Source organism: Hibiscus syriacus, unplaced genomic scaffold, assembly GCF_006381635.1.
Source record: "Hibiscus syriacus cultivar Baekdansim isolate YM2019G1 unplaced genomic scaffold, ASM638163v2 tig00113722_pilon, whole genome shotgun sequence".
NCBI lineage: Eukaryota > Viridiplantae > Streptophyta > Magnoliopsida > Malvales > Malvaceae > Hibiscus > Hibiscus syriacus.
The window spans coordinates 1796389-1821023 of record NW_024063469.1 but is presented as its reverse complement, the minus strand read 5'-3'; the positions used below and the strand labels follow the sequence as shown (position 1 = coordinate 1821023).

At 35.5% G+C, this 24635-nt stretch overlaps 2 protein-coding genes across 2 annotated transcripts; one reads left to right on the top strand and one right to left on the bottom strand.

Moving 5' to 3' along the window:
* The first annotated feature begins 525 nt into the window (after positions 1 to 525).
* LOC120187140 (putative disease resistance protein At4g19050) lies at positions 526 to 7617 on the top strand. Its single transcript, XM_039190921.1, has 10 exons — positions 526 to 685; positions 1011 to 1175; positions 1270 to 2311; positions 3618 to 3680; positions 4851 to 4899; positions 5797 to 5905; positions 6120 to 6213; positions 6669 to 6802; positions 6960 to 7123; positions 7385 to 7617. The coding sequence occupies exons 2-10, from the start codon at positions 1031 to 1033 to the stop codon at positions 7457 to 7459; spliced, it is 1875 nt and encodes a 624-aa protein (XP_039046852.1). The 5' UTR covers positions 526 to 685; positions 1011 to 1030; the 3' UTR covers positions 7460 to 7617.
* A 320-nt stretch (positions 7618 to 7937) lies between these two features.
* LOC120187138 (callose synthase 5-like) lies at positions 7938 to 9216 on the bottom strand. The gene is made up of 6 exons (XM_039190920.1): positions 9208 to 9216; positions 9009 to 9124; positions 8807 to 8890; positions 8406 to 8518; positions 8087 to 8316; positions 7938 to 7985 (listed from the first exon to the last, which is right to left on the bottom strand). Exons 1-6 carry the CDS (start codon positions 9214 to 9216, stop codon positions 7938 to 7940), a joined length of 600 nt encoding a protein of 199 aa, XP_039046851.1.
* Positions 9217 to 24635: the final 15419 nt, after the last annotated feature.

Below are 24635 nucleotides of genomic sequence, written 5' to 3'. Positions count from 1 at the left end.
GTCATAGTTAGAAAGATGATCATAGTTTAGAGATAAAATTAGAATGCCCAAAAGTTTAAGAACTAATTGAAAATGAGAGTCATAGTTTAGGGATGTAATTAGAATATTATAAAGTTTAAGGACTAATTCAAAATGAAGGTTATTGTTTAGGGATCTATGATGCAGTTATCTCTCTCTATAAATCATTAAATATTAAGGTAAATAATATATGTAATTATCTAACTATTTTCGCTGTTAATTTTGATTATTCAACTATTTTTTAAATTACATTTAATATTATATTTTAATTATACATCGTTAAAAAATAATTATGATATTAATATATCACCAAAGATAATGTTATATCATTATTAAATAAAAAATATCACATTAATAATTTTATTTATTTTTAACAAAGACGGATGAAAACAATATATATATATATATAGTAAATCTGACTAATTTTTAGAAAATGGAAGTCTTAACTTTGTTAATCTCATTTGGTATCAGAATCCGAAAAAGAAAAAGAAAAGGAAAAGGAAAAAGAAAAAGAAACAAAAAGAAAAGAAACAAAACCTCAACCTCAAGCAAACTCAAAAGAATCTTAAGAAGAAAGGAAGGACACAAAACGTAAGACGCTGATCGGTTACTGAGGTTGTTGTCACTTGTGTTCCGCTTCAAATCCTTCAAGATTCAAGGCATCCAGGTTTTCCTTTTTTCTTCCTTTGCTGTTTAATATCCCCTTCTCCTCCTGTTTCCTCACTTCATTGTGCTTCTAAAAGATGAATGCTGTATGTTCAAGGTTTCATATGCCTTAGCCTTGGGATCATACGTCTTCGGGGAAAATTATTTGATTAGGTGATTATTCAGGAACAATTCATGATATCACTGTAAATTTTTTATTTTTTTACACAAGAGATCTTATTCCCCTTGTTTCCAGGATTGTACAGCGGGCTTCACAAATTTTAGATGTTTTCCCCTTCTTTTATTAGTAATACGCCGCACTAATTTGTACTGGTTATTTACAAAAGGGAATCCGTGAGCGTGAGATATGAGTAATATCCAAGCAGCGATCGGTGAAGAATCCAGTGAAGGTAATGCCCAAATAGAGATCCGTGATGAACAAGCTGAAGGAAATACCCAAGAACCCAATCGAGGCTGTACCAAAGAGATCGATGAAGAAGACGACGCTGACGGTAATCTGTTTTCTAAATTTCTCTCCTTTTTTCATTTTTTGTTGATGAATAATATTTTATTGTTCTTCTGACTTTTTTTTCTTCCGATTAACAGGAGAAAAATTTATGGGGACAGTGGGTGGTGGCATGATGAGGACACTGTGTGGTGATATGGAGGAGAAAATTATCTCGCTACCGATTGACGGAAGTCATCTATGCAGGGAAGTTCATGATACTTTCTTTGGAGATAAGCAGAACCTCAATCCGCTTGCTATTGTTCCTCCCCGGCTCGAATCTCCCGAGGAACTTTTCATATCTAAAGTGGACAAGCTGCTTCTGCTCATGATGTTCAGAGGCTCTTACCTGTTGAAGAAAGTAAATATTGTTGAAAAACTCAGAGCCTTGACTGTTCTGGAAATATCTGGTTCAAGAGATTGGAAGATAAACCTCCCGGCTGACTTTTTCCTTCAAGTGCCCCAACTTCGGAGCCTTGACTTTTCTGGAACTGGAATCGAGTCATTACCTGATAGCTTCTCTGGATTGATTGAACTGCGGAGGCTCGCCCTTAGACAGTGTTCTTCCTTAGAACAGCTTCCGAAGCTGGCAAAGTTCGCTAAACTTGAGGTAATTGATCTTTTTGAATGCACAAGTTTGAAAAAGATCCAAGAAAAGAGCTTCATGTCACTTAAAAAGCTTAAAGTGATTAACTTTTCCCATACCAAAATTCTGAAATTACCTATCATCAGGACTCTTGGAAACCTGAGGTTAGTCTTGTTAAAAGGGTGTAGTGCATTGACTGGAATGCGCATGCTCAGACAGGTTTCGAACATCAAGGTTCTTGATCTTTCAGGTGCAACTAACATAAGAGAAATTATGTATGACTGCTTTGAAGGAGCAGAAAGTCTTAGAGAACTTGATCTATCTGAAACTCGGATACAATATTTGCCTCCTGTAGATGGCAACCTTCAGAAACTGAGACTAAAGAAATGTGAATTGTTACGATATCTGCCGGATCTGAGGAGACACACTAGACTCGAGGAAATTGACCTCTCAGGTTGTAAGATGCTTGAGAACTTGCCAGATTTGAGTGCCCTTCAAAAACTGAAGATCCTCAACTTAATTGATACTAAACTTTACAGCAAAATTTGGTGGAATCCTTGAATCATATCAAAGGCCTCAAATTCTATCCTAAAGGTGAGTTCATCCATTTCGGCTTCTCCCGTTACCGTAAGCTTTCACTAAATGATTGTTTCCGCACCCAACTGCTTTAGGCGCGCTAACAAAACCCCGTGTTCTACTTCTTTGAGCAGTTGAACAGATTGCCCCTTCCTGACAGCCATAATTTCTTCATGTAGCATTTTTTGATTAGAAACTGTTCAAGCTTACTGAGAGTGACACAGTGGGAACTGGAGTTACAATTTTCTCTGCCAAGTTTTATGGTTTGCTCATTTAAAGTGTCTTCATCAACTGGACTCGAAGTTTTTGCGAACCCTCGGGCTCATTTGGCTATGTATATATGTAAAATAAGCTTTCATTTTGTATTAAAATTGTGATCTTGCTCGTGTCTGTGTGCGTTTTCTATTGCGTATGGTTCGTGCTAAGACTAAACTGGTGTTGGAGGATTGTATCAACTACTCAGATCTGGTGTTCTTTATATATTACATCACTGTCTGGCAGCTTTATATATTAATGTTTCTTCTATTTTGGTAAACTATGCGATTAGTATAAATTATTATTTTTGTTTTATTTTAGTCACCTATTTATTTTTTATTTCAAAATAATACCTAACATTCCGTTTCAAAATAATCCGAGACAGTAATGGTGACTGGAAAGCGGGTTTCATGTTGAGACTAGGGAGGGTTACTACTAGTTCGATCGCGGAAATTTGGGGGGCTTGATAGGGTCTCATTTTGGCTAAAAATCTTGGTTTACGAAATCTGATCCTAGAGATGGATGCTAAATGGATTGTGGACTTCTTCAATGGAGATAGGATGGACGATTTTTCAGATTCTGATCTAGTAAATGACTGTTTAGAAATGATAAAGGAAGGATGGGTTTCTGAAGTTCGACACATCTGGAGAGAGGGGAATAAATGCGTTGATAAGCTGGCGAACCCCGCGCTTAATTAAGAAGAAGAATTTTCCATTTTGTGGCCGCCTCCAACTGAAATGCAGGGGTTGTTAGGAGCCGACAAGAACGAAGCGAGCGGGCTACGATTTTAGACTTCTGTTTTCTCATGTGTATAAAAAAAATCACCTCTAGTTTTTTAACGTTGAGTGCCCAAAATGAAATCAAAACATAATGTTAGATATGATTTTGAATTAAAAAAATAGTTAGATGATTAAAACTGAATAAAGTAATAGTTAGAGCACTAAACGTGTAGTTTACCCTATTAGTTATATTGCTTATAAGAAATTTTTGTAAGAAAGAAAGTGAAAAGAAAAGAAGAGGCTCCACCTGAAGAAACGAAAGTCAAAGCCTCTTTCTGTCCATCTCTCTAACCACGAGTCTCTTCGGTCTGGGCAGGTGAAATTTAATTTCCACTTTCCCCCCGCAAAATTTCTGTGAAAAATCTTACTTATTTCCCCGTTAATTAATCATCTCTTCGTTAATTCCTTCTTATTTGATTATTTCCAATTGTTGCTGATGAATTGTATGTCAGATCTAGTATAATTTTAGCCATTTTCTGATTCAATATCGACGGGCAAATTCAAATCTTTTTAGACCTTCATGAAATTTTAATTCGTATTTTGAAAATGTTTCATCTATCATCATAAATTTTCCTCCCTGATTCTTAGCTTCCTTTGTTAACTGTAAAAACTGCAATCCAATTGTCTTATTGGATCCACTACTAGCTGTGCTTTTGGTAACTGTCACGTGAAGGTCAATCAGATCAGTGATTATGTTGATAAAATCGATAGTGAATCTCAATGCATGTTGAGCTTCTCTTAATGTTCTTGTGTTAAGCAATGAATGGTTTGTTCTGAATTCTTATCAGTCTTTGGGTTCTATGTTAGAACTATGATTAAAAGCCATGTAACCAGTTTTCATGAATGACTACCTTAGAAAGGTTTAAAAGGTTAATATATGCTCTTTTTTGTTTTTTTAAACCTTAAAAATTATACTGCCACAATTGAGAAGCCTGAGCTTTGGATCTTGAAGCTGAATTCTATTGAATGAGTAGTAGACTAGGTTTGTTGGCAATTTGCAGCCATTGTTGGTAGCCTTTTGGTGGAAGAATGAAGTTGAGAAAGTTGAATAAAATGGAAGAGAAGTAATTGGAATGTCAGATGTAGTCTGATGGGGGAGCTAGTTAATTTGCCAAAAACCAATTCTATGATCAGTTTCAAATGATCCAGGAGATCTTCTATAGATTTCATGAAGATAACAATTCAGACCTCCACATTTGTCCATGTGTGCTTTATAAGTGTTGTATACTATTTCAAGCCATAAAAAGAGAAACATACTGAAAAGTGCTTCTTTTATATATTTTCCTTGATTGAATTCCTAATGTACCTTGCAGTACACATGAAATGCCTTCCATGTTTGTTATATTTATATGAAGGAACTTGTGAAAGTCTAACTTGCCTATTTTAGAAGTGTGCATATTTCCAATTCCTATTCCCAAGTCTGAGCAGCATAGCTGGTTATCTTTTCAGTTGAGATTTTCCTGATAATAAATTGCTCTGAATACAGAAATCAGAGAACATTCCGCCCCAAAAAAAGTGCGCCTTCTGGAAGTAAGGTTGGTTACTTGTTCCTTCCTTTTCTTTTTAATAAAGCATAATTAGTAATGTTCATCTCCTGCCTGTTAGAATTTTATGTGATATGTTCTCTTACTCTGTGCTTGAATCTGGATTGTTAATTTGACTACTTTCACTATTTTCCCTCTTGGGAAATAAATCACTTCCTCTTTCCGATGACTAGAACTTCTTGGGTGTGAGCATGTAGCTTTAGCACACTGGGAGTCTATTAGAAAGTGTCCAGAAATAGAAATAAAATCAATGCAAGCACAACTTAACACCAAAGATCTAATGCGTATTTGCAAACAAACTAAGAAGAGAAGCTCCTGTATACTTGATCTAATAATGCCTTTTGCTGATTCTTCAGCTAGGGTTTCTAGCTACTTAAATGATTGCCACTATTTCTAAACCTTGAAATTTATTGCTTTGTAAAGAATTCACTTCACCATACCATTCATATTTATTTTTTCTTTTGTAGATTTAGTCATGTATTCAAAAAATAAATAACTTTACGTTACAGTGTTTTCTTCAATTGTCAGTGGCAAACCTGAAATTGTACAAACTTCGATGCTATTTTGGCATTCATGACGGTCGTACAGCCCACCAGTGTGGCCCACTCATGAATGTTAGAAGGCGTTATATACATGTATTACATGTGATAATTTCTTTATTTTTTATTTACTAAACAAGTATCTTTGTCTAAACATGGTAAGTAATGCTGTGTGGCTGAGACTGGCAATAATTGATTAACCATTTTCAGGTTCCACTCAAGTTATTGAGAGCTGGCTTATTTATTGTTTCTTCATTATAAAATACTTTCTGGACTTCATTCTTCTATATCAGTGGCTTATCAGTCTTTGCAGTTCTCATCATAGTGTTGTAATCTTGACATAATGCAGGGTGCACAGCTTAAAAAGCACATTGATGCTACCCTGGGCAGTGGAAACCTAAGGGAAGCAGTAAGGCTACCCCCTGGGGAGGATTTAAATGAATGGCTCGCAGTCAACAGTATCTCTCTCTCTCTCTCTCGTTCTCCCTTCTTTTTTACTCGCATACACCCAGATATTACATCTTGTATAAATTGTTCGATATATTTGTAAAATTGTGTATATAATCCATTAGCCAATTCTTTTCTAGAATGTTTTTATCACATTTGCTTCCCTATTTCTAGGTGCCATTTTTTAATCTCATTGCTAAGACATGATTGTTTGATCTTTTTCAGCTGTGGACTTCTTCAATCAGGTGAATCTGCTCTATGGTACCTTGACTGAATTTTGTACCAGTGAGAACTGTCCTACAATGACCGCAGGCCCCAAGTATGATATATAAAACTTTATTCCTTTTGGTCTTTTCAATAAATTAGTTGCACAATCATAAATTTAAATATTTCGTTATTCTGTATTCCTACATATGTTTGGGTCTGTTTGTGGTATTAAAATTGTTTCTTTCAAATGATGGATGGATGTTTGAAGTCTCCAAGGAATTGAGATAAATTGAGACTCCCTTGACTTATTGTTAGGCTCTTTTATCTCTTTGAAACATGCATGGAAAGTCGTTTAATTTTTTTTAATATATATGCAAACAGATATAACTTGCCAGCTGTTATTTAATATTCAGTCATGATATATTACACTGCCTGATCAATTGGTTTAATAATTGGGTTCTTACTTTTGTGCACCTTAATTTAGTCCACTCATTTAAAAAAAAAATTGGAATTGTATTTCTTGGGTTTTCTGGAGTTGCTTATTTGCCATCTTACAAAACTTTACAGGTATGAATATAGATGGGCAGATGGTGTGCAAATCAAGAAACCTATTGAGGTTTCTGCCCCAAAATATGTTGAATATCTGATGGACTGGATTGAAACACAACTTGATGATGAATCAATATTTCCTCAAAAGCTAGGTAATATCTTCATTTCATGTGCTTAATCCTCTTTAATTCTCTGCGATGAAGTCTTGGCTCAGACATTAGTCTTCTGGAGAAATATAATTGTTTATGTAATATGACATTTGTCTTTAATTCTCTTTATATATGTTATTCTGCATTTCAAATTTTCTAGGTGCACCCTTTCCTCCAAACTTCAAAGATGTGGTGAAGACAATATTCAAAAGACTGTTCCGTGTATATGCCCACATCTATCACTCTCACTTCCAGAAAATTGTGAGCCTTAAGGAGGAAGCACATCTGAACACATGCTTCAAGCATTTCATACTGTTTACCTGCGTACGTCTTCTTCTGCTTGATAATTATTATATTTTTTCTTAATTCTTTGCCATTCCACTATGCACCTATTTTATACAAGTGTAAAGAACATTCCAATAAAGGCCAACAGCTTAAAGATGTTTAATGCATCTTCCAGGACAATTAGGAGATGATTCTTTGGCACGCTTGACTTTATTTTTCTCCCTAGCCGTCATGAACTCATGGTTTCTTTTCGTAGGCAAGAATGCAGGCCTAATTGAGATTGTTGTTTTGGATGTGCAGGAATTTGGGCTGATTGACAAGAAAGAGCTAGCGCCACTTCAAGAGCTCATAGAATCCATCTTAGCCCCCTACTAAATTTATGGGGTTCAATGCCAAAGTTTCTTTCTTTTTTCTTTTAGGGATGCAAATTGGAATAAGTTAAGGACTGTAATGGCAGAAGGGCTTGAGAAACAAGTGTCTCTAAATCTACATCTCTATGTTATAAATGCAATTTAATATGTCTGTCATGTTCATCAAGCATTTCCGAAAAGGAAGCAGCTTGTCCTTGAAAGCAATCAAAGTCTTGATTTCCATTTATTCACTCCCCTGCTTTCGTTTTGTTTTAATTCTTCATTTTACTCGTTGAAACAAAGTGCAAGCGAACTGTAATAGATGAAGTGAGTATTACAATAAACGTGGCCTGGCCAGAATCCCAGAAATATAATTACCATCGTCAAATCAAAATTGGTAAAATCATTTGACTTCAACTCTAACACCTCTCCTCTAGGAAGCTCATATGTTCAGCGCCGAAGTTAATTGTAAGAAACTCATCTCCCAATCCTTTTCAAACTGTTCAAAAATATGTGGGGTTATTGAAGAAAAGCATTCGTTTGATGTTCTCCTGTCGAGCATAGAGACTTCAGATGACAAGACAATCTACTCTGCTTCTATTTAATTATGGATTAATCATGGGTTTTAATCATTAAAAGGAAAACGAATTACCATTGAGCTGAAATAAAATCCAACCGTTGTAAAGTAGCAGGACAACATGCGGAAAAAGTCAAAGCGATGGCCTAATCTGTAGATGTCTCTGCTGAGTGTCTGTTCCCCGTTACCACAAGCCACTTTGGCTTCAAAATGTGAGATTTGGTTTAACCCAACATCCCTACCTTTCCCAACTTGAATATACCCATGATGAGTAATGTTCCCTCGTCTCAGGGTTGAGTTAAAACCTGTTAAAAGTACAGGAAGAAAAAGATAATATACTTGTATATATAAATTCACCGAAGACTACGGGGTTTAATTGATGTAACATCATTACCAGCAAAGATGTCCTCGCTCAAGTTGATGCCACGAGAACCCTTGCTGATGCCTCCACGGGTTATGTGGAAGATTCTATCGAACACATCTGGATGACCATAATGGAAACGAACCCTAAAACCCACCAATATTTTTTTTAAGTATATCATCATCATCATACACAGGAACCAACATTGAGATAACTTGCATTAAACAATATGTCAGAAAATATAACTGATATTTCTATGGTTTTTGTATCTATGATTTATAAATGACAAAGCACTGCCATTCGCTTGTCATAATGCATTCTCTCAGCAATATGGTTTTAAAAAATTGACAATTGATAGTGCTTTTTCACACGATATAACGGCCTTTATATAGTTACCGCTAGAGAAAAGTAAACTTTTAGTAATCAAAACATACTTCAGTGGTCTTGCAAGAACTCTTTGACCAATGGTGACAAAGCTTGTTTCTTGATTTGACATGAACCAAGCCAAAGAAGAGACACTGCAAATAGAGATTTCAAAGCATAAAATAAAGACACCAGATGTTCACTTAAGTAACAAAAGATACCAACAAGAACCAAGCAAACAAAAAATAAGCAAACATTAATGTTCATTCAGACCTTCCTGTAAAGATATGCTCACGAACTCCTAAAATTGTAGGTGGTCGTACTCTATGATCCTCATTAATTTCTTCCAAAAGATTGCGCATTTTGAATGCTTCTTCCAAGTAATTGTCCTGGAAAACATTGCTGCGAAATGTTATTGGATCTACTTAAAAATTATTACTACTTTGATAATTACAAAATTTGATGACCTTACCTGATTCATGTCAATGGTTTGAAGAGCTTCTCCTTGAGTAAAGACTAAAGCATGATTCTGATTTTCAGGTTTTCCTTCGCCTAGCTTTGCATTTCCGGGCAACTTTATTCGATAGATTTCCTTGAAAGAAGTCAAGAAAAAAACTAGTCAGCAATTACGGTGGCACTCTAATGACACAGGTTACTATGTTTGCGGTTTATAAGGATAATTACCTGGTCAAGATTATCAACGCCTTTAACCAGTACAGAATAGTAAACTTTCTGAGGTCTTCCACCTTCCCTTTCTTCAACTTCGTCAATGTCTGCCACACGAAGAGAAGGATTACTGTATAAGGAAACGGAGTTAGAAGAATTCATCACGTCTCACCTGCCCTCACACCTCTCAACAGAATGGTGTTGTGGAGAGAAAACACCATCATCTTATCAAGATGACTCTCACTCTTCTGGCTCGAGCCTCAATGCCTTACAAGTTTTTGGCATACATTGTTGTTACCGCTGCGCACCTTATTAATCGATTACCAACACTAGTGCTAAATGATTTTTCTGATTAAAGAATTATTCCTAATACATTAACAAAAATACAATATAATTTTATAATGTAAGACAATATTTTCTAATTAAAGAGACTAATTTTTTATTTTTTATAAAATTCAAGATTAAATTTTAACAAATTTAACGATAAAATTTCAGCACATATAATAAATTAAATTTTTTTTGTTAAATAAACTTAAATTTATATATTCATGATTCATCTTTAATATATCAAGTATTTCATTTAAGGTTTTTGTGTTTGGCATTCGCTTAACTCTACGTTTTTTATTACATACATTTATTCTTTACTCGATTTAGAAGTTTCATATTTGTAATTTATTAAATAATTTGGTGATTAAAAGGAGTATTGTACTATCTAAATGTTTAAATTGTGTTTGTGATATATGTGTATTGTAAATGATTAATAAAGATTCCAAATGGATAATATTTTGTAATTATTGTACAAAAAATATTTTTTAATTATTATTAACTTTAAAAAATCATTAAAGCATATAATTTTATAATGTAATTATTAGTATATAATTGCTTAATTAATTAATTAATTAAAATAGAATAATACATAATAGTGGTCATGGGTAGGGATGGGCATGGGACTCGAACTCGACGGGTTATGACCCGACCCGATCGGGTTGGATTTTTTAAAAAAAAAAAGTGTTCGGGGTTAGGGTGAAAATACTTGCCCCACCCGAAAAAATATATAATTTTACCTTATATATTTAGGAATAATTATAATAATACTCCTCGATATATTATTTTTTTTTCAATTAATTCATTATTTTTATTGAATAAAAATAATATTTTTTTATTATTTCGGGTTGGGTTCGGGTCGGGTGAAATCTTGTTTTGGTCAGGTCAGGTTGGATCTCGGGTGGGGGATTCCTTATTCTCGGGTCGGGTCGAGTGGACCAAAACCCGACCCGACCCGACACATGCCCATCATGAGAGGGTTCACCCAACATTTGTTTTCGCTTTTACTTCTCTCTTTTATGTATATATACATACACACAATAACTCCAAAGCTTCTTGGCGACCCATGGTAAGTCATTCCAAAGTTATTCTTTGTTAGCTTGAGAAGTTCAAATATTTTATACGTTAATTTCATAGGAGTACTTATTGCAATCTCTGTTTTCCCGTGAGGCATTCTTGAACTCTTTCCAGATAAGAAATTATCTATCTGCCAACGTAATTTGTTTTTGTTCATAATTCTCACTTTCAATTAATGTGATTGTATAATCGGATTTCTGAGCAGCAATAGCAAAAGAAGCGAAAAGCTCATGGATTCGAGCACTAACCAAAATCAAAGCGACGGTTACAGCAAAAATCAGTCTCTGTACGACGAGTTTCTGAAGGATGTTGTTCCTTAAGATGACGGAACACCTGCCGCAGTTTATCACCTGGAAAAGTTAAGTCCTCGACGTGTTTGAAGCCTTATCCAGAATCTGAGAACCCCTCTGTTAAAGGCGCGGAAGGAAGAAGATGAGTACGCGCATCTTGACCTCTCAGAAGAAGAAAAACAACGCTTCTTAAAGAGGATTTACGAGCCGGTTCTGAACCGGGGGAAGGTTTTCGGTTTCGATCAAGACTAGGAGACTTTAAAAATGTGGCTTCTCAATGAACAAAGCCGAGATTCGTTCAAGCTGCTGGGGTTATCGGGATGCTCGGCGTTGGGAAAACCGCGCTTTGTCGCTTAATTCTGGACGAAAAAGAAGTGAAGCAACGCTATTTTCCGAGGTTCCTGATAACCCTGTCCGAGTCCGACGAGCCCAGATCGATGGTAAGGATTGTTGAAAGAATGGTGGAACATCTGGAAGTTGAAGACGAAACCATCAACTCCATTTCCAAGGAAAACAAACTTCCAGGCTTGCTCTATGCTCTTCATCTACGACTCGATGGTAAGAAGTTCCTGATTGTGACCTTTACTACGAAGAGCTAGCATCTTGCCTTAGGGACGGCTATCATTATTGAGTTATTATTTAAAATTTTTATTCTAAGAACTAATTTACTTAAGTTATTAAAAGAATCGTTGTTCTTCTTAAAAGTCACGATTTCTCAAACACCAACGACTACAATAGAGTGATTGTTAGGTGAGAGATAAAACTATAAATTTCACGAGATGTATAAATCAAATTATTTTAATGGTTAAAGAAATTATTATTCTTTTTAGAGGTTCAAAATTCGAACACATCATATGTTAGGGATGTTTAAACCTTCGTTGTCAAATAGATTAAATATCTTTTAAACAGATACAATCATGTAATTTAACTCTTATATTAATTATAAAAATTATGAGATAAATAAGGGTGGACATTCGATTTTCGTTATTAGTTTAGACGGTCCATTAATTATGTTAATTAACTGACTTATTTTTTAATCAGATAGTTCGTTTTCCACTGATCTCATTTTTATTTGTTATTGTTAACTATATTTTTCATATATTGAAAATTATTGTTCAAAGTTTAATTACAGTCTCTCAATTTGAAACCGTTAACAATCTTAGTTATCAAATTTAAAGTTTACAGTTCGATGACTTGAAATAATTTAATAATAGTCGCATTAGATTGACATCAAATAAAAAATATTAATATTTAATGCCATATAGGATTTTAAAATAAAAACTAAAATCAAATCTCATCTCCGATTCCAGCCCTCGAACCATTATCGACCATTCATTCACCTTCGTTGGCAGAGAAAGAACTAAGAAGAGGAAGAGTCGCGGTGACGAAACTTAATCTACATGAAAATCGTCCCTCTTTCCTCTTATTCCCTCCCTTTTCTTCTCTTCTAAAATATGTTCAATCCCAAAGCCCAATCTCCTATTTCCTCCCTCTCTTTTCATCTCTCCTTTCACTCCCTCTGAAGTGCAACATCTGCAATACCCGGATTGTTCCATCAAAGAAAAAAACAACTAAAGCTTTAATAAAAATATCCAATCAAAAAGATCAAAAACTTGAATAGAGATAGAAATACACACATGATTTCTTTTACCTTGGATAAGGGAATCCTTTGATGGGTTTCTAACCGTATTTTCCCCATGCTCACATATTTGAAGAGAGCCCTGGAACTTGACTAACCTTTTAGCTGGTTTTTTCTGTTAAACATACAAATTAAACAACATTAATAAGATTAGTGAGAAAATTGAGAAATTTCTCAAATGGATTTCCAAAACATATACTTTTTGTTTTTAAATTACCTTATTTTAGATCAAGCATTATGAGAATCGATTATTGTAGATTTTTCACTAGCTGCAATAATAACGCTAGTATCAGAGCCAGGGTTTCAAATAACGGTCGAATAGTGGTGTCGTGGCCGTTATATCGTTGTCGCGGCAGTGTCCGAAACTGCTATCGCAGAAAATAATGGTGTGAAGCAGGATCACACAAATAGCGACAGATAGCGATCGTAATTTAATGGATCGTGGTCAATCGCGGCAATAACGGACCATTATTATGCTATTATTCCGTTATTTTAATTAAAAAACATATTTTTTATTAAAAAATTAGCTCCTTCAAAAAAATTCACGATCGTAATATACACAATGGTCGTAATAGCATCCGTTATATCCGCAACCATGATAAATGCGACGCGACCGAAAACGTTACCGCGAATGCTATTTAAAACCCTAAACAGAGCCACCTTGAGACTATTTCAGTTGATGCTTTTGTTCTTTAGACATTCCGATTGAAGAAAACAAAGATAAAAACATATGTTGTGGGGAAATCGACAGAGATTTGGGGAAAAAAGTCTTGTAAAGCTCATGCAAATCTTCTAAGGAACTTCTAGTATTAATTTTTTTCGAAGACAAGAAACATGACCTTGAAAAACTTCTTTACCATTAACCTTGAAATAACTGCTTGTAGCTGTAATACCCCAAACCCAAATGAGTCTAAAGTGTCACATTGGGTCGCTGAGGCAACCCTTGAATTTTAGAATCTGTTTATTTTTTAAAACATATTGAATGATATCATAAAAGACGTAAATAACAGTTATAAAACATTTTATAAATAAGAGCTCTGTGACACATAATATAAAATCTAAATAGTACAACTCAGAGTTGATAAACCAAATACATGAGTAAGGTACTATGAATACATATGCCTACTAAATCTATAGTACAATACTATGAAGAAGATGCTAGAAGTCTTGTTACGACGGTGCTCCACGATCGAATTTGGCTACTGACCTCCGAATAAAAACATCCGAACACTGAGCTTACAAAGCCCAGTAGTATAATCACTAATCTAGAGTAGCATTATGAGTCTCATAAACATAAGCATACTAAAAACATGGTACTAACAATAACAACAACAACAAAACCCTATTCGCATATGCAATGGGGTAAAGGGGAGGTAGGGTAGTAGGCTGCCCCCAACGCCAGGTTGGGAGCAGCTTCCGTGGAAGACCTACGGTAGTCAGAAAATTAAAAATAAAGATAAAATGCAATGCAGGTATAAATAAATAAATAAATACATAGTTGAACAGTCTTTATATGCAATCTACATATGCGCGTCTGTAATGGGAAGTAATCCCTGCAAATAAATCCTTGTGTAAAAAGCTCTGCATATAGACAGAAACATAAGACCCGACTAAAATTAAAAAGAGGAAACATGAAGAGAATGATACACAGAAGTCAACGATAACAAGCAACAAGAAGGAATAAAGTCAAATGGGTTAAAACCTAAACTAAGGCAACACTTCTCCTCTACCCTAGTTCTAAGCCTTCATAAATTTCAATGACAGAAACGTATAAAAAGTAGAAGTCATGGAAATTTCTATAAAGGCATTAAAATAAGACAAAGATGATACACCCTATGGATGTGACCCGTACTACTCGACTACCCTGGTCTTAAGTCTCCATATTTTCCTATCAAAGGTCATGTCCTCGGTAAGGGCTAAATCCTTCAAATCAGATCTCAAGCAGTCTTCTCACTTCCGCCTTGGTCGTCCTCTCCTTCTGGCACCGTCAACTGTAATCGACTCTACCCTCCTGACCGCATCCGACGGTTATCGCCTAAGGACATACCCAAACCACCGTAGTCTTCACTCCCTCAATTTTTCGGATACAGGCACCACCCCCAAGGACATCCTAATAGCAGAGTTTGGTGTCATGTCCCACAGAGTTCTACCACATGCCCATCGAAGCATTCTCATTTCTGCGGCCTCCATCCTCTTTACGTGATCCTTCTTGATTGCCCAACTTTCTGATCCATACAACAGCGCTGGTCTTATTGTCATTCTATAAAATTTTCCCTTAAGTTTTAGAGGAACCTTCTTATCACAAAACTTCGGTAACAGCCCTTCACTTTAGCCATCTCGCCTTTATACGGGTGTAACGTTATCATCCACCCCGATCTTTATGTATAATAGACCCTAGGTACTTGAAACAATCATTTGAGGGGAACATGTCCTTCTATGCATACCTCTACATCTTCATCGTTTTAGTTCTCACTAAAGTTTGAACATAAATACTTTGTCTTTGCAATATTGATCCTTAGACATTTTTCTTCCAAAGCAGTCTTCCAGGTAGCCAGTCTACTATTTAGCTCAATTCTTGTTTCAGCAACTAGGACAATGTCGTCAGCGAAAAACATACACCATGGAACACCGTCTGGTGTCGCACAATAGATGTCGTCCATAATCAAGGCGAAGATGTAAGGGCTAAGAACCGACCCCTAGTGGAGTCTGATTTCCACTGGGAATGTCTCGGTGTCGCCAACTGTAGTCCTGACGTATGTAGTAGATTAACAATACATATCACGAATCGCCCGGATATAAGCAGTTGGGATCCGTCTTGTTTCCAAGGTCTTCCAGATCGTATCGCAGGGAACGCTATCATACGCCTTCTCAAGGTCAATGGACGCCATGTGAAGATATCTATTTTTCCCTATATTTCTCCATAAGTCGTCGAAGTAGATGAATCACCTCCGTAGTAGACCTGCCTGACATAAAACCAAATTGGCTTTCCGAAACCCTAGTAACATGTCTCAACCTAGCCTCTATCACCCTTTCTCATAGCTTCATGGTATGACTGAGTAGTTTAATACCTCTGTAGTTGCAACAAGGTTGGGGATCTCCTTTATTCTTATAGATTGGTATCACCGTAGACATGGTACTAAGTAGTAGATATATGCATGATCTTAATCAAGTGGTACCTATTTAGGATTTAACTATTCTACCACTGAATTAGGAATCTCACACTTCTATTAATACTCTGCTAAGGGTCTCGCTATGAGTACACCACTAAAGGGACTATACCCCTAATCATTGTAAATGTTACGCTTTATTTAAATGCAATACTAACACTCATGTGCATTATCTGAATGTCACACTCACTCTGTTGTGAATTATCTAAGTGTCACACCGACTAGTATATGGTCTCATATAGCTATCAGAAACTAGTTAACAGAGGGAACCCGATGTCACAGAGTATCGGTGAAATTCTCACTAAGCTGTTGAATGATTTTCTAGTCCTTACATAGCCATCAGGTAGATCATGAAGGGGGAACCCAGTCAACACATAGTAATCGGTATAATTACATCTCAACTGAAGCATTTGCTCGGATTCACATATCCGTCAAGCCAAGCTTTATGGATATATGGTGTACTGGACTGATGCAACTATATATGCATATCTAAGGGCCCAAAGGTCACACAACACGGACATTGCTAACCTACTTCTCATGAATTTTTGGGCCTCGCGCCCTAGTTAGCCGTTGAAGTGCCTCGCGCACTGGCAATGCCCCATTAGGGAAACTAAGGTAACCTAACTACACACTGGTGTAGCTCGACACACTAAAGTGAGGTCAACCCCTCACCATCTATTATATCAATCGTTCTCTCATCTAGAACATTATGTGAAGGTTTATTAGTTGGTTATTTCCGCTAGTTTATTAAGTTGTTTTATTATGGTCATTTTTTACTTAGGGTGTTTTAGTCATTTCTGTCTCTAGAGAAGTCTTTATGTGTTTCGTGATTTTACGATGATTAATGTATTTATTGTTCACTGGCTATGATACTAGATGGCCCGATACCTGACTCAGATTCAATATTGTGTAGCGATACTCTATTCAATCTTATCATACTTTCTCTCAATCCACCCTCTAATTAGAGGGACAATTGTACGTCTACTATTCGCTAACATTCCCATTGTACAGTATTCTGCTACTTCATAGTCTGATTATGTCGTCATGCCGCTTGTCGATACATCATCTGCAATGATCCTTCAATCCTTGATATTCGCTATGTGTTCAACTGAAAATACTTGGACACATTACGCCTACTATGGTTACCCTGGTTGTAACCCACTTCTACAAGTGTCTCTAGGCCCCTTTGGCCATTTACGTCCCTCACGAACTATGTTTTACCAGTACGGACCATCCTTAGCTCCTACGGGCCTTAAAGAGGTCAAAACTAACTATTTAAAGTGAATAATATTGATCCTCTTTGGAAAAGTATAGATGCTCTTGGGAAAGCATAGATGCTCTTTGGAAAGCATGGATACTCTTGGGAAAGTATCGATACTCTCTGCTAGAAAAGCCCATATTTTGTCCCAATTCATCCAATATTGATACTATTCTTGAACCTAAAAATAACTTGTTTAGATCTTAGTTTGGTTCCTAATCATGTGCTAAATCTTTAGAAGGTTACTTAGGGTCTTAAAGTGGCATAAAAACACCTTATTTACATCTAAAATGTCATTTAATCATGAATTCAAGTTTAAACCCTAAAATGCTCAAATACCCAAATCTCAACAAACCATCATTCTTATGTAAGCCTTAACACTCCAAAGGATTAGAACTATAGTACCTTAATGTTAGAAACCTAAAATGAAGCTCATTGCTTAGTCGCATACCCTTCCTCTATGATTTGTATGAAAACCCCTACTTTTTCTAGCCAAACAAGAAATCCAAGAATCCCTTAGCACAAAGAAGATTATACGAAGGATTGATGATGAATTTCAAGTCTAAATAAGTGAGAAATGACTTTTTTACCTTCTACCTTAATCTATGGAACTTGGAGAATAATAGAAGAAAAAAAAATAAAGAAAATGAAGAGAATGAGAAGATAAAAAGAGATAAAAGGGTTCTCGTCTTTTAAAATGGAATAATTGCTCCTTTGGTCATTCCTCATCCTTCTACTATTTAAAACCCCACTTTTTAAGGTTAATTGCCTCAATTCAAACCTAATTTTAGCCCAACGACTTAAATTATTAATTTTACGAGGTTCAATTAACTCTCGGGTAAACCTGAAACTACTAACTCAAAATTTAGGGTGTTACAACGACACTGATGGTGTTGGTTGTGGCAAAGGTGTCGTAACCTCTGACCACGACATACAAACCCCAATCAACAAAGGAGAGGAAAAGTCACAGTGACAACTGAATTTATAGCATTTTTTCTTTCTTTCATAAATATGTTCTTGCCAATCAAGCATGGCATGTTCTGGGAGGATGCTAGATTAGTTTTGATATAGAGAGGGATAAAAAGAGTGAAACAAGAAGAAGAAGAAGAAGAAGAAGAAGAAGAAGAAGAAGAAGAAGAAGAAGAAGAAGAAATTAAGAAATGAAAAAAATAAGTTTTTATAAGGAATCAAAACTACATCGTTTTGAATAAAATTTGATTTTGTGTAGGAATCTAAAACGACGTCGTTTTGGTGCAGGTGGCCATGTTATAACGACTTTATAAGCTTAATGGTGGAGTGAGCAAAATAATTTCATCTGTAAAGTTTAGTAAGCAAAATAGAAAAATTGAAAGTTGGGTGAGTAAAATAGGAGAGAGAGAGAGAGTAAAGTTTAATAAGAAACAATGTAATTTACTCTAATATTTAAACCGAGAATGTTACATAAAATTGTGTATAGGTAAGAAAAGATTTGTGATGAATATATTATAACTATAAACTATGAAACATTTATAAAAAATTAACAAAAGATTTATTTTCAGATAAAAAAATGCTACCACATGTGTAAATCAACTAGAAGATTTATAAGTAGGCATGGAAACAAACCGAACAAATACGAACGGGAGTATGTTCATGTTCATTCGTTTAACTTTACACGAACAAATGAACGAACACAAAATTTATTGTCCATGTTCGTTCGTTAAGAAATGTAGTTTGTTCGTGTTCGTTCATTTAAATGATAAACGAACATAAATGAACATAAACGAACGGATGTAAACGAACATAAACGAACACAATAAACTAACATAAACGAACACAAACAAATGACCGTAAACGAACACAATAAATGGACATAAACAAACGTATTAGAGGATGTGTTTTTCAAATTTAAAGAAAGTGTCGCTTGCTTGGCGTGACATTCTAAAAAATTGGGACAGTGTTGATATCGTTAAATAGATGAGGGGGGATTCTATCAAATGGCAAGTGAGAAATGGAAATGAAATTCTTTTTTGGAGGATGCTTGGTCCGACTCTTTTCCTTTATGTAAATTGTATCCAAGATTGTATAGGTTGGTTGTTGAGAAAGGAGAGGTGTTGTTTGATGTGCTGAAGAGGCTTGAATTGTCAAATTACAATTGGGATTTTTTGTTTTCTTGTCCTTTGCGTGGAAGCGAACAAGAAGAGGTTGGCGAGATTGCTAAGCTTGTCAAGATGGTATATTTTCACCCTTTCAACTCAGATAAATTAGTATGGAAATTTTTGGGTAAAAAAGTTGTCGAAATTAGTTAGTATCCATGATGCTGATGATCCTTGTTTCGACTTTGAATTGGTGTGGAATCTAAAAGTGCCGCCAAAAGTCAGAAGCTTGCGATGTTGCTAATTGATAGATTGCCCACGAAAGCCTTATTTCTTAGGATAAGAGGTTTGCTGCAGGACGAGTCTTCGTGTGCTTGTGTATGGTGTGGATTAGTAGCTGAAGACTCTTTCCATCTCTATGCGGAGTGTGATTTTGCTGTCGATTTTTGGAAATCATTTTGTGATTGATGGGGTCTTCAATGGTGTTTACATCCAGATATTGTGAGCTTCTTTAAATTCTTTTTTACTCAACATATTATTGGAATTCTCAAGAGCCTTGGGTTGATTTCGGCTGAAGCTGCAATATGGAGCTTATGGCTGGCAAGAAATGAAAAAGTGTTTGATGATAAACATGTAGCTCTTGCCGATATTTTGTTTTCTTCTAAGTTGCGCGCTCTATTCTGGATTAAATCTTCCAAAGATGATTGGGTGGCCAATCTAGATGAATGGTGGGTTAATCGGAGAGCAATTATTCTTAGTCTGTCATGGTCAAATTCGGTTCCTCCATTGGTTGGATGTGTGAAATTTAACATGAATGGCATGCCAAAACTCGATAAAGTTGTTTGTGGGGGTGAACTCCGATCAGAGGATGGCGTGTTTAGAGAGATGTTCTCAGGGTCGGTTGACTGTGTTGGGGCTGGTTTTGCTTTTTTTTTGTAGCAATCAAGGTGCCTTTGGGATTTACATGTGTCATAATCATTTTTGCAATTTTTTATTTTAAAAACAGTTATCACTTAATTTAAAAAATTGGGATTCTAAATTAGTTTGAATTATTTTGAATTGTAGTCGCCATCGACTTTTGAGTTAGGTAGATCGAATACATAAAAAACATATCTTTAAAACGATTTTTAAAAAAATTATTTTAAAGACAAAAACTGGTCTATTTACTAAAAATGTATTTTTACGGGTTCGTGAATCGATTACGCATGGGGAGGATAAACCCCCCACAACGCCCAAAAAATTGGTATTTAGTCACTTGTACATTGTCGTAAATGGTGGACGTTGTGAATTTAAATCAATATTTAAAGAACGATCCTTTTATTGAACATTGGATTAATTTATTTTGAATTATTTATTAAGAAAATCATTTTATTTGAAAAGAAATTTCAAGATTTGCAATCCTCCATCGGGAAAGCTATCTCATCTATTTCTTATCCGTAAAAGAATATTCTCTCCTTGAATTGTCTAAAATATTAAATTGCTTAAGAAATTAATATTGGAATTTGCATGAAATAATCCATTACTTTTTTAAAACGAAAACATAAATTGTCAATACTAAAATTAAACAAAACAGAATAGAAATAAAATATCATAAAAATAAAATAAAAATATTACTATCATTCAATTAATGAAATTTCGATTTACTTAAAGTTCACCCTTAGTTCGAATATTGTATAGAATCACACTACCTCTATAAGGTGGTGCTTTTCACACTCATTCTACGTCGAGTGTTCGGATAAAATGTAAAGATACTGACTAGTGGATACTTCATATAAGATAAATAAGATAAGATTAAATATAGTAATGTACATATATACAAGAATTGAGAATGTTAAATAAATATACATATACATCCATAGCATGATGTAAGACATACACACATAAATGACACTAAAAAATCACAAAATATATGTATGGTAAAAGTGAAAGGAAACAAAACTAACTATGCAAAGGATTAAATCATAGTAAGGACTAAAATAAGACTAGGTATAAAAGACCAAATTAGATCAAAGTAGAAAATAAAGGGACTATTTATATACTAACCTATATTATTTCATGTATAAATTAAACTAGAGTAGTGACCGAAATAAATTCATGGAAAAACTATGGGATATAAAGCGAAAATAGAGTATATATTTTAATATACAGGGGACATAAATGGTTAAAATGAATTTAAGCATAAATTACCAACTACAATCAAAGATTAAACCCAATATGCATGTCAAAAGGCAAATAAGGATCCAACTATATTAAATGAAGAATTTAGTAAACATGATAGACATTTATCCAAAAAAGAATAATAAACAGATAGTGGCCAAAATGTAAGCACAGAACAACATTGTTCCACGCGTGACATATATAGCCTAAAATAAGGCAAAAAATCAGCCATCTTTCTCATTATCTCATTTCTCTCCTTTTTTTCATTTTAGAGAGAGTGAAAACTCTCTCAACTCTCTTTTCTCCCCACCACCGAGAGAATAAACAAAGTGAACTCTGGCCACCCTCAACCGACGCCGGGATGACGACCACACCGAATCGAAACCCCAACCTTCAGTTACTCTCCTCTTAACCGAAAATAAACCTAGACTCTACCCACCTTAACCAAAACAAAACCCCTTTTTGAAAATTTTAAATCCAAGGTAAACCTATATATCTAACATTGAGGGGTTTTACCTTAGGTTTCCTTCTCCTAGTGAGGTAATTGTTGCGGAAGACAGCTATCGGATAGAGCAAAATCGCAACTGATAATTTGAGAAAATAAAAATGAAGATAAAAAAGACACAAAATTTACGTGGAAAACCCCTAAATAATATAGGGTAAAAACCACGGCCAACGGTATAAGAATTTTACTATGAGAAAATAGGAATTACAACCTCTCTCGATCTACCAAGGAGAAAACAATGATAATTCTCTCTTGATAAAAAGAAGAAAACAACTCTCAAGAAACTCTCTAAATTCTCTCTAGTATTGGAAGAAAGCTAGAATGCTTTGGGATGGTTTTGAAGCTAAATGAGCTAGGGTATTTATAGTTGAAGCCTTAAGGACTAATTTGTAAATACCCTAAAGTCCAATGAGTAAATGAGTTATTTTACCATTACAAAAGTCATGCCAATTGCACCACTTGCACCGAATTCATTAATGCAACGCGTTTTGCTTTTTGACTTTGCAACAATCTCCCACTTGAAGATTTGATTGGAACAATCATATCTTCACACCATTCTTTCTACCTTGTACCTTCATGTTGTTTATATTTTCGTCAGGCCACAAGAGGATCGACACCAAGTAAATTTATCGGCATTGATCGCCTTCGTCATGAAATCTGCTATGTTGTCTTTGGTATGGATCTTTTGCATATCTACCGTTCATTCTTCCACCTTTTCACGAATGAAATGGTACTGAACTCGTATATGCTTTGTTCTTGAATGAAATGTTGGATTCCTTGCTAGATGCAAGGCGCTTTGACTGTCACAAAACAGAGAGACATACTCTTGATTGTGCCCAAGCTCCTCTAATAGCATCTTCAACCAGATTGCTTCTTTACTAGCTTGTGTAGCTGCTACATATTTTTCCTCTGTTGTGGATGTAGCCACAATTGACTGCAATTTTAAAACCCAACTTACAGCTCCACCAGCAACTTTGAACACATATCCTGTAGTAGATTTGCTTTTATCCAAATCTTCTGCATAGTCAGAATCGACATACCCATTGATAAGTAAGTTTGATCCTCCGTAACATAATGCAACATTTGAGGTCCCTTTGATGTATCTCAGGATCCACTTCACTGTATTCCAATGTTCTTTGCCTGGATTCTCCATGTATCGACTAACCACTCCCACTGCTTGTGCAATATCTGGTCTTGTGCATATCATAGCGAATATTAAACTTCCCACTGCTGATGTATACGGTACTCGAGACATCTCAATCCTCTCTTCTTCACTGCTAGGATTCATACTTGAGGATAATTTGAAGTTAATAGGAAGAGGGGTAGAAATTGGCTTACAATCTTGCATGTTGAATCGTGACAAGATCTTCTTCAAGTAATTCTTTAGTGAAAGCCAAATCTTCCTATTACTTCTGTCTCGATGAATTTGCATCCCTAGAATCTTGTTTGCTTATCCCAAGTCCTTCATTTCAAATTCCCTAGCCAGTTGTGCCTTCAATTCATCAATATGATCTTTGTTGGGTCCTGCAACCAACATGTCATCCACATACAACATCAATATAACAAAATCGTTATCACCAGACCTTTTGAAATAAGCACAAGGGTCTGCATTAAGTCTGTTATACCCAAGGCACATAATGAAGCAATCAAATCTCTTATACCAACACCTCGGCGCCTGCTTTAGACCGTATAGATATTTGTTCAACCTGCAAACTAAGTTCTTCTTTTCTTTTTCTTCAAAACCTTCAGGCTGGAGCATGTAAATCTCTTCTTTAAGATTTCCATGAAGAAAAGCTGTTTTAACATCTAGTTGCTCTAGATGTAAATTCAATGTAGCACACATTGCCAAGACTACTCGAACTGTTGTTAGTCGAACCACAGGAGAAAAAATTTCATTGAAATCAATACCTTTTTTCTAAGCATATCCTTTGACCACCAGTCTTGCACGATACCTCTCCACTTGATCGTCACCATTTCGCTTGATTTTGAAAACCCATTTGTTACCAATTGGCTTCCTTCCTTGTGGTAGTGGCACAAGGTCTCATGTATTATTTTTATGAAGGGCTTCAATTTCTTCTTGCATCGCCATCATCCACAGTGAAACATCTGAACTATTTATTGCCTCCTGGTATGTTGATGGCTCACCGTCCTCTGTTAAAAGGCAGTATGCAACATTTCCTTCTATAACATAATCTGAGTGCCAATTGGGACGTCTTCTCACACGATCTGATTGACGAGTTGTTGGAGCTTCAGAACTCTCTGGTTCTTGTTCATCATATGCTGGTTCTGCTTCAGAAGAATCTCCTTGTTCAAATTCCTTTTCCACATGTATATGAGTAGTCTCTAACTTTTCAGCGCAATCATCGTCTTCTTTTCTTTGTAGTTTATCTTCTACAAAGATAACATCCCTGCTAATGATCACTTTGCGGGCAGTAGGATCCCACAAGCGATACCCCTTTACACCATCAGTATACCCCAAGAATTTTCATTTCCTGGATTTTGGATCCAGCTTTGAAATTTCTTGGGAGTTGTACATCACATACACAATACTTCCAAATACATGGAGGTTTGAATAATCAGCTGGTTTACCAGTCCATATCTCCATTGGCGTCTTTAGCTCTATTGCAGTTGATGGAGCTCGATTCACCAAATAACAGGCGGTATTGACTGCTTCTGCCCAGAATGATTTTTCTAGGCCTACATCCCTTAACATTGCTCTTGTTCTTTCTAACAAGGTTCTGTTCA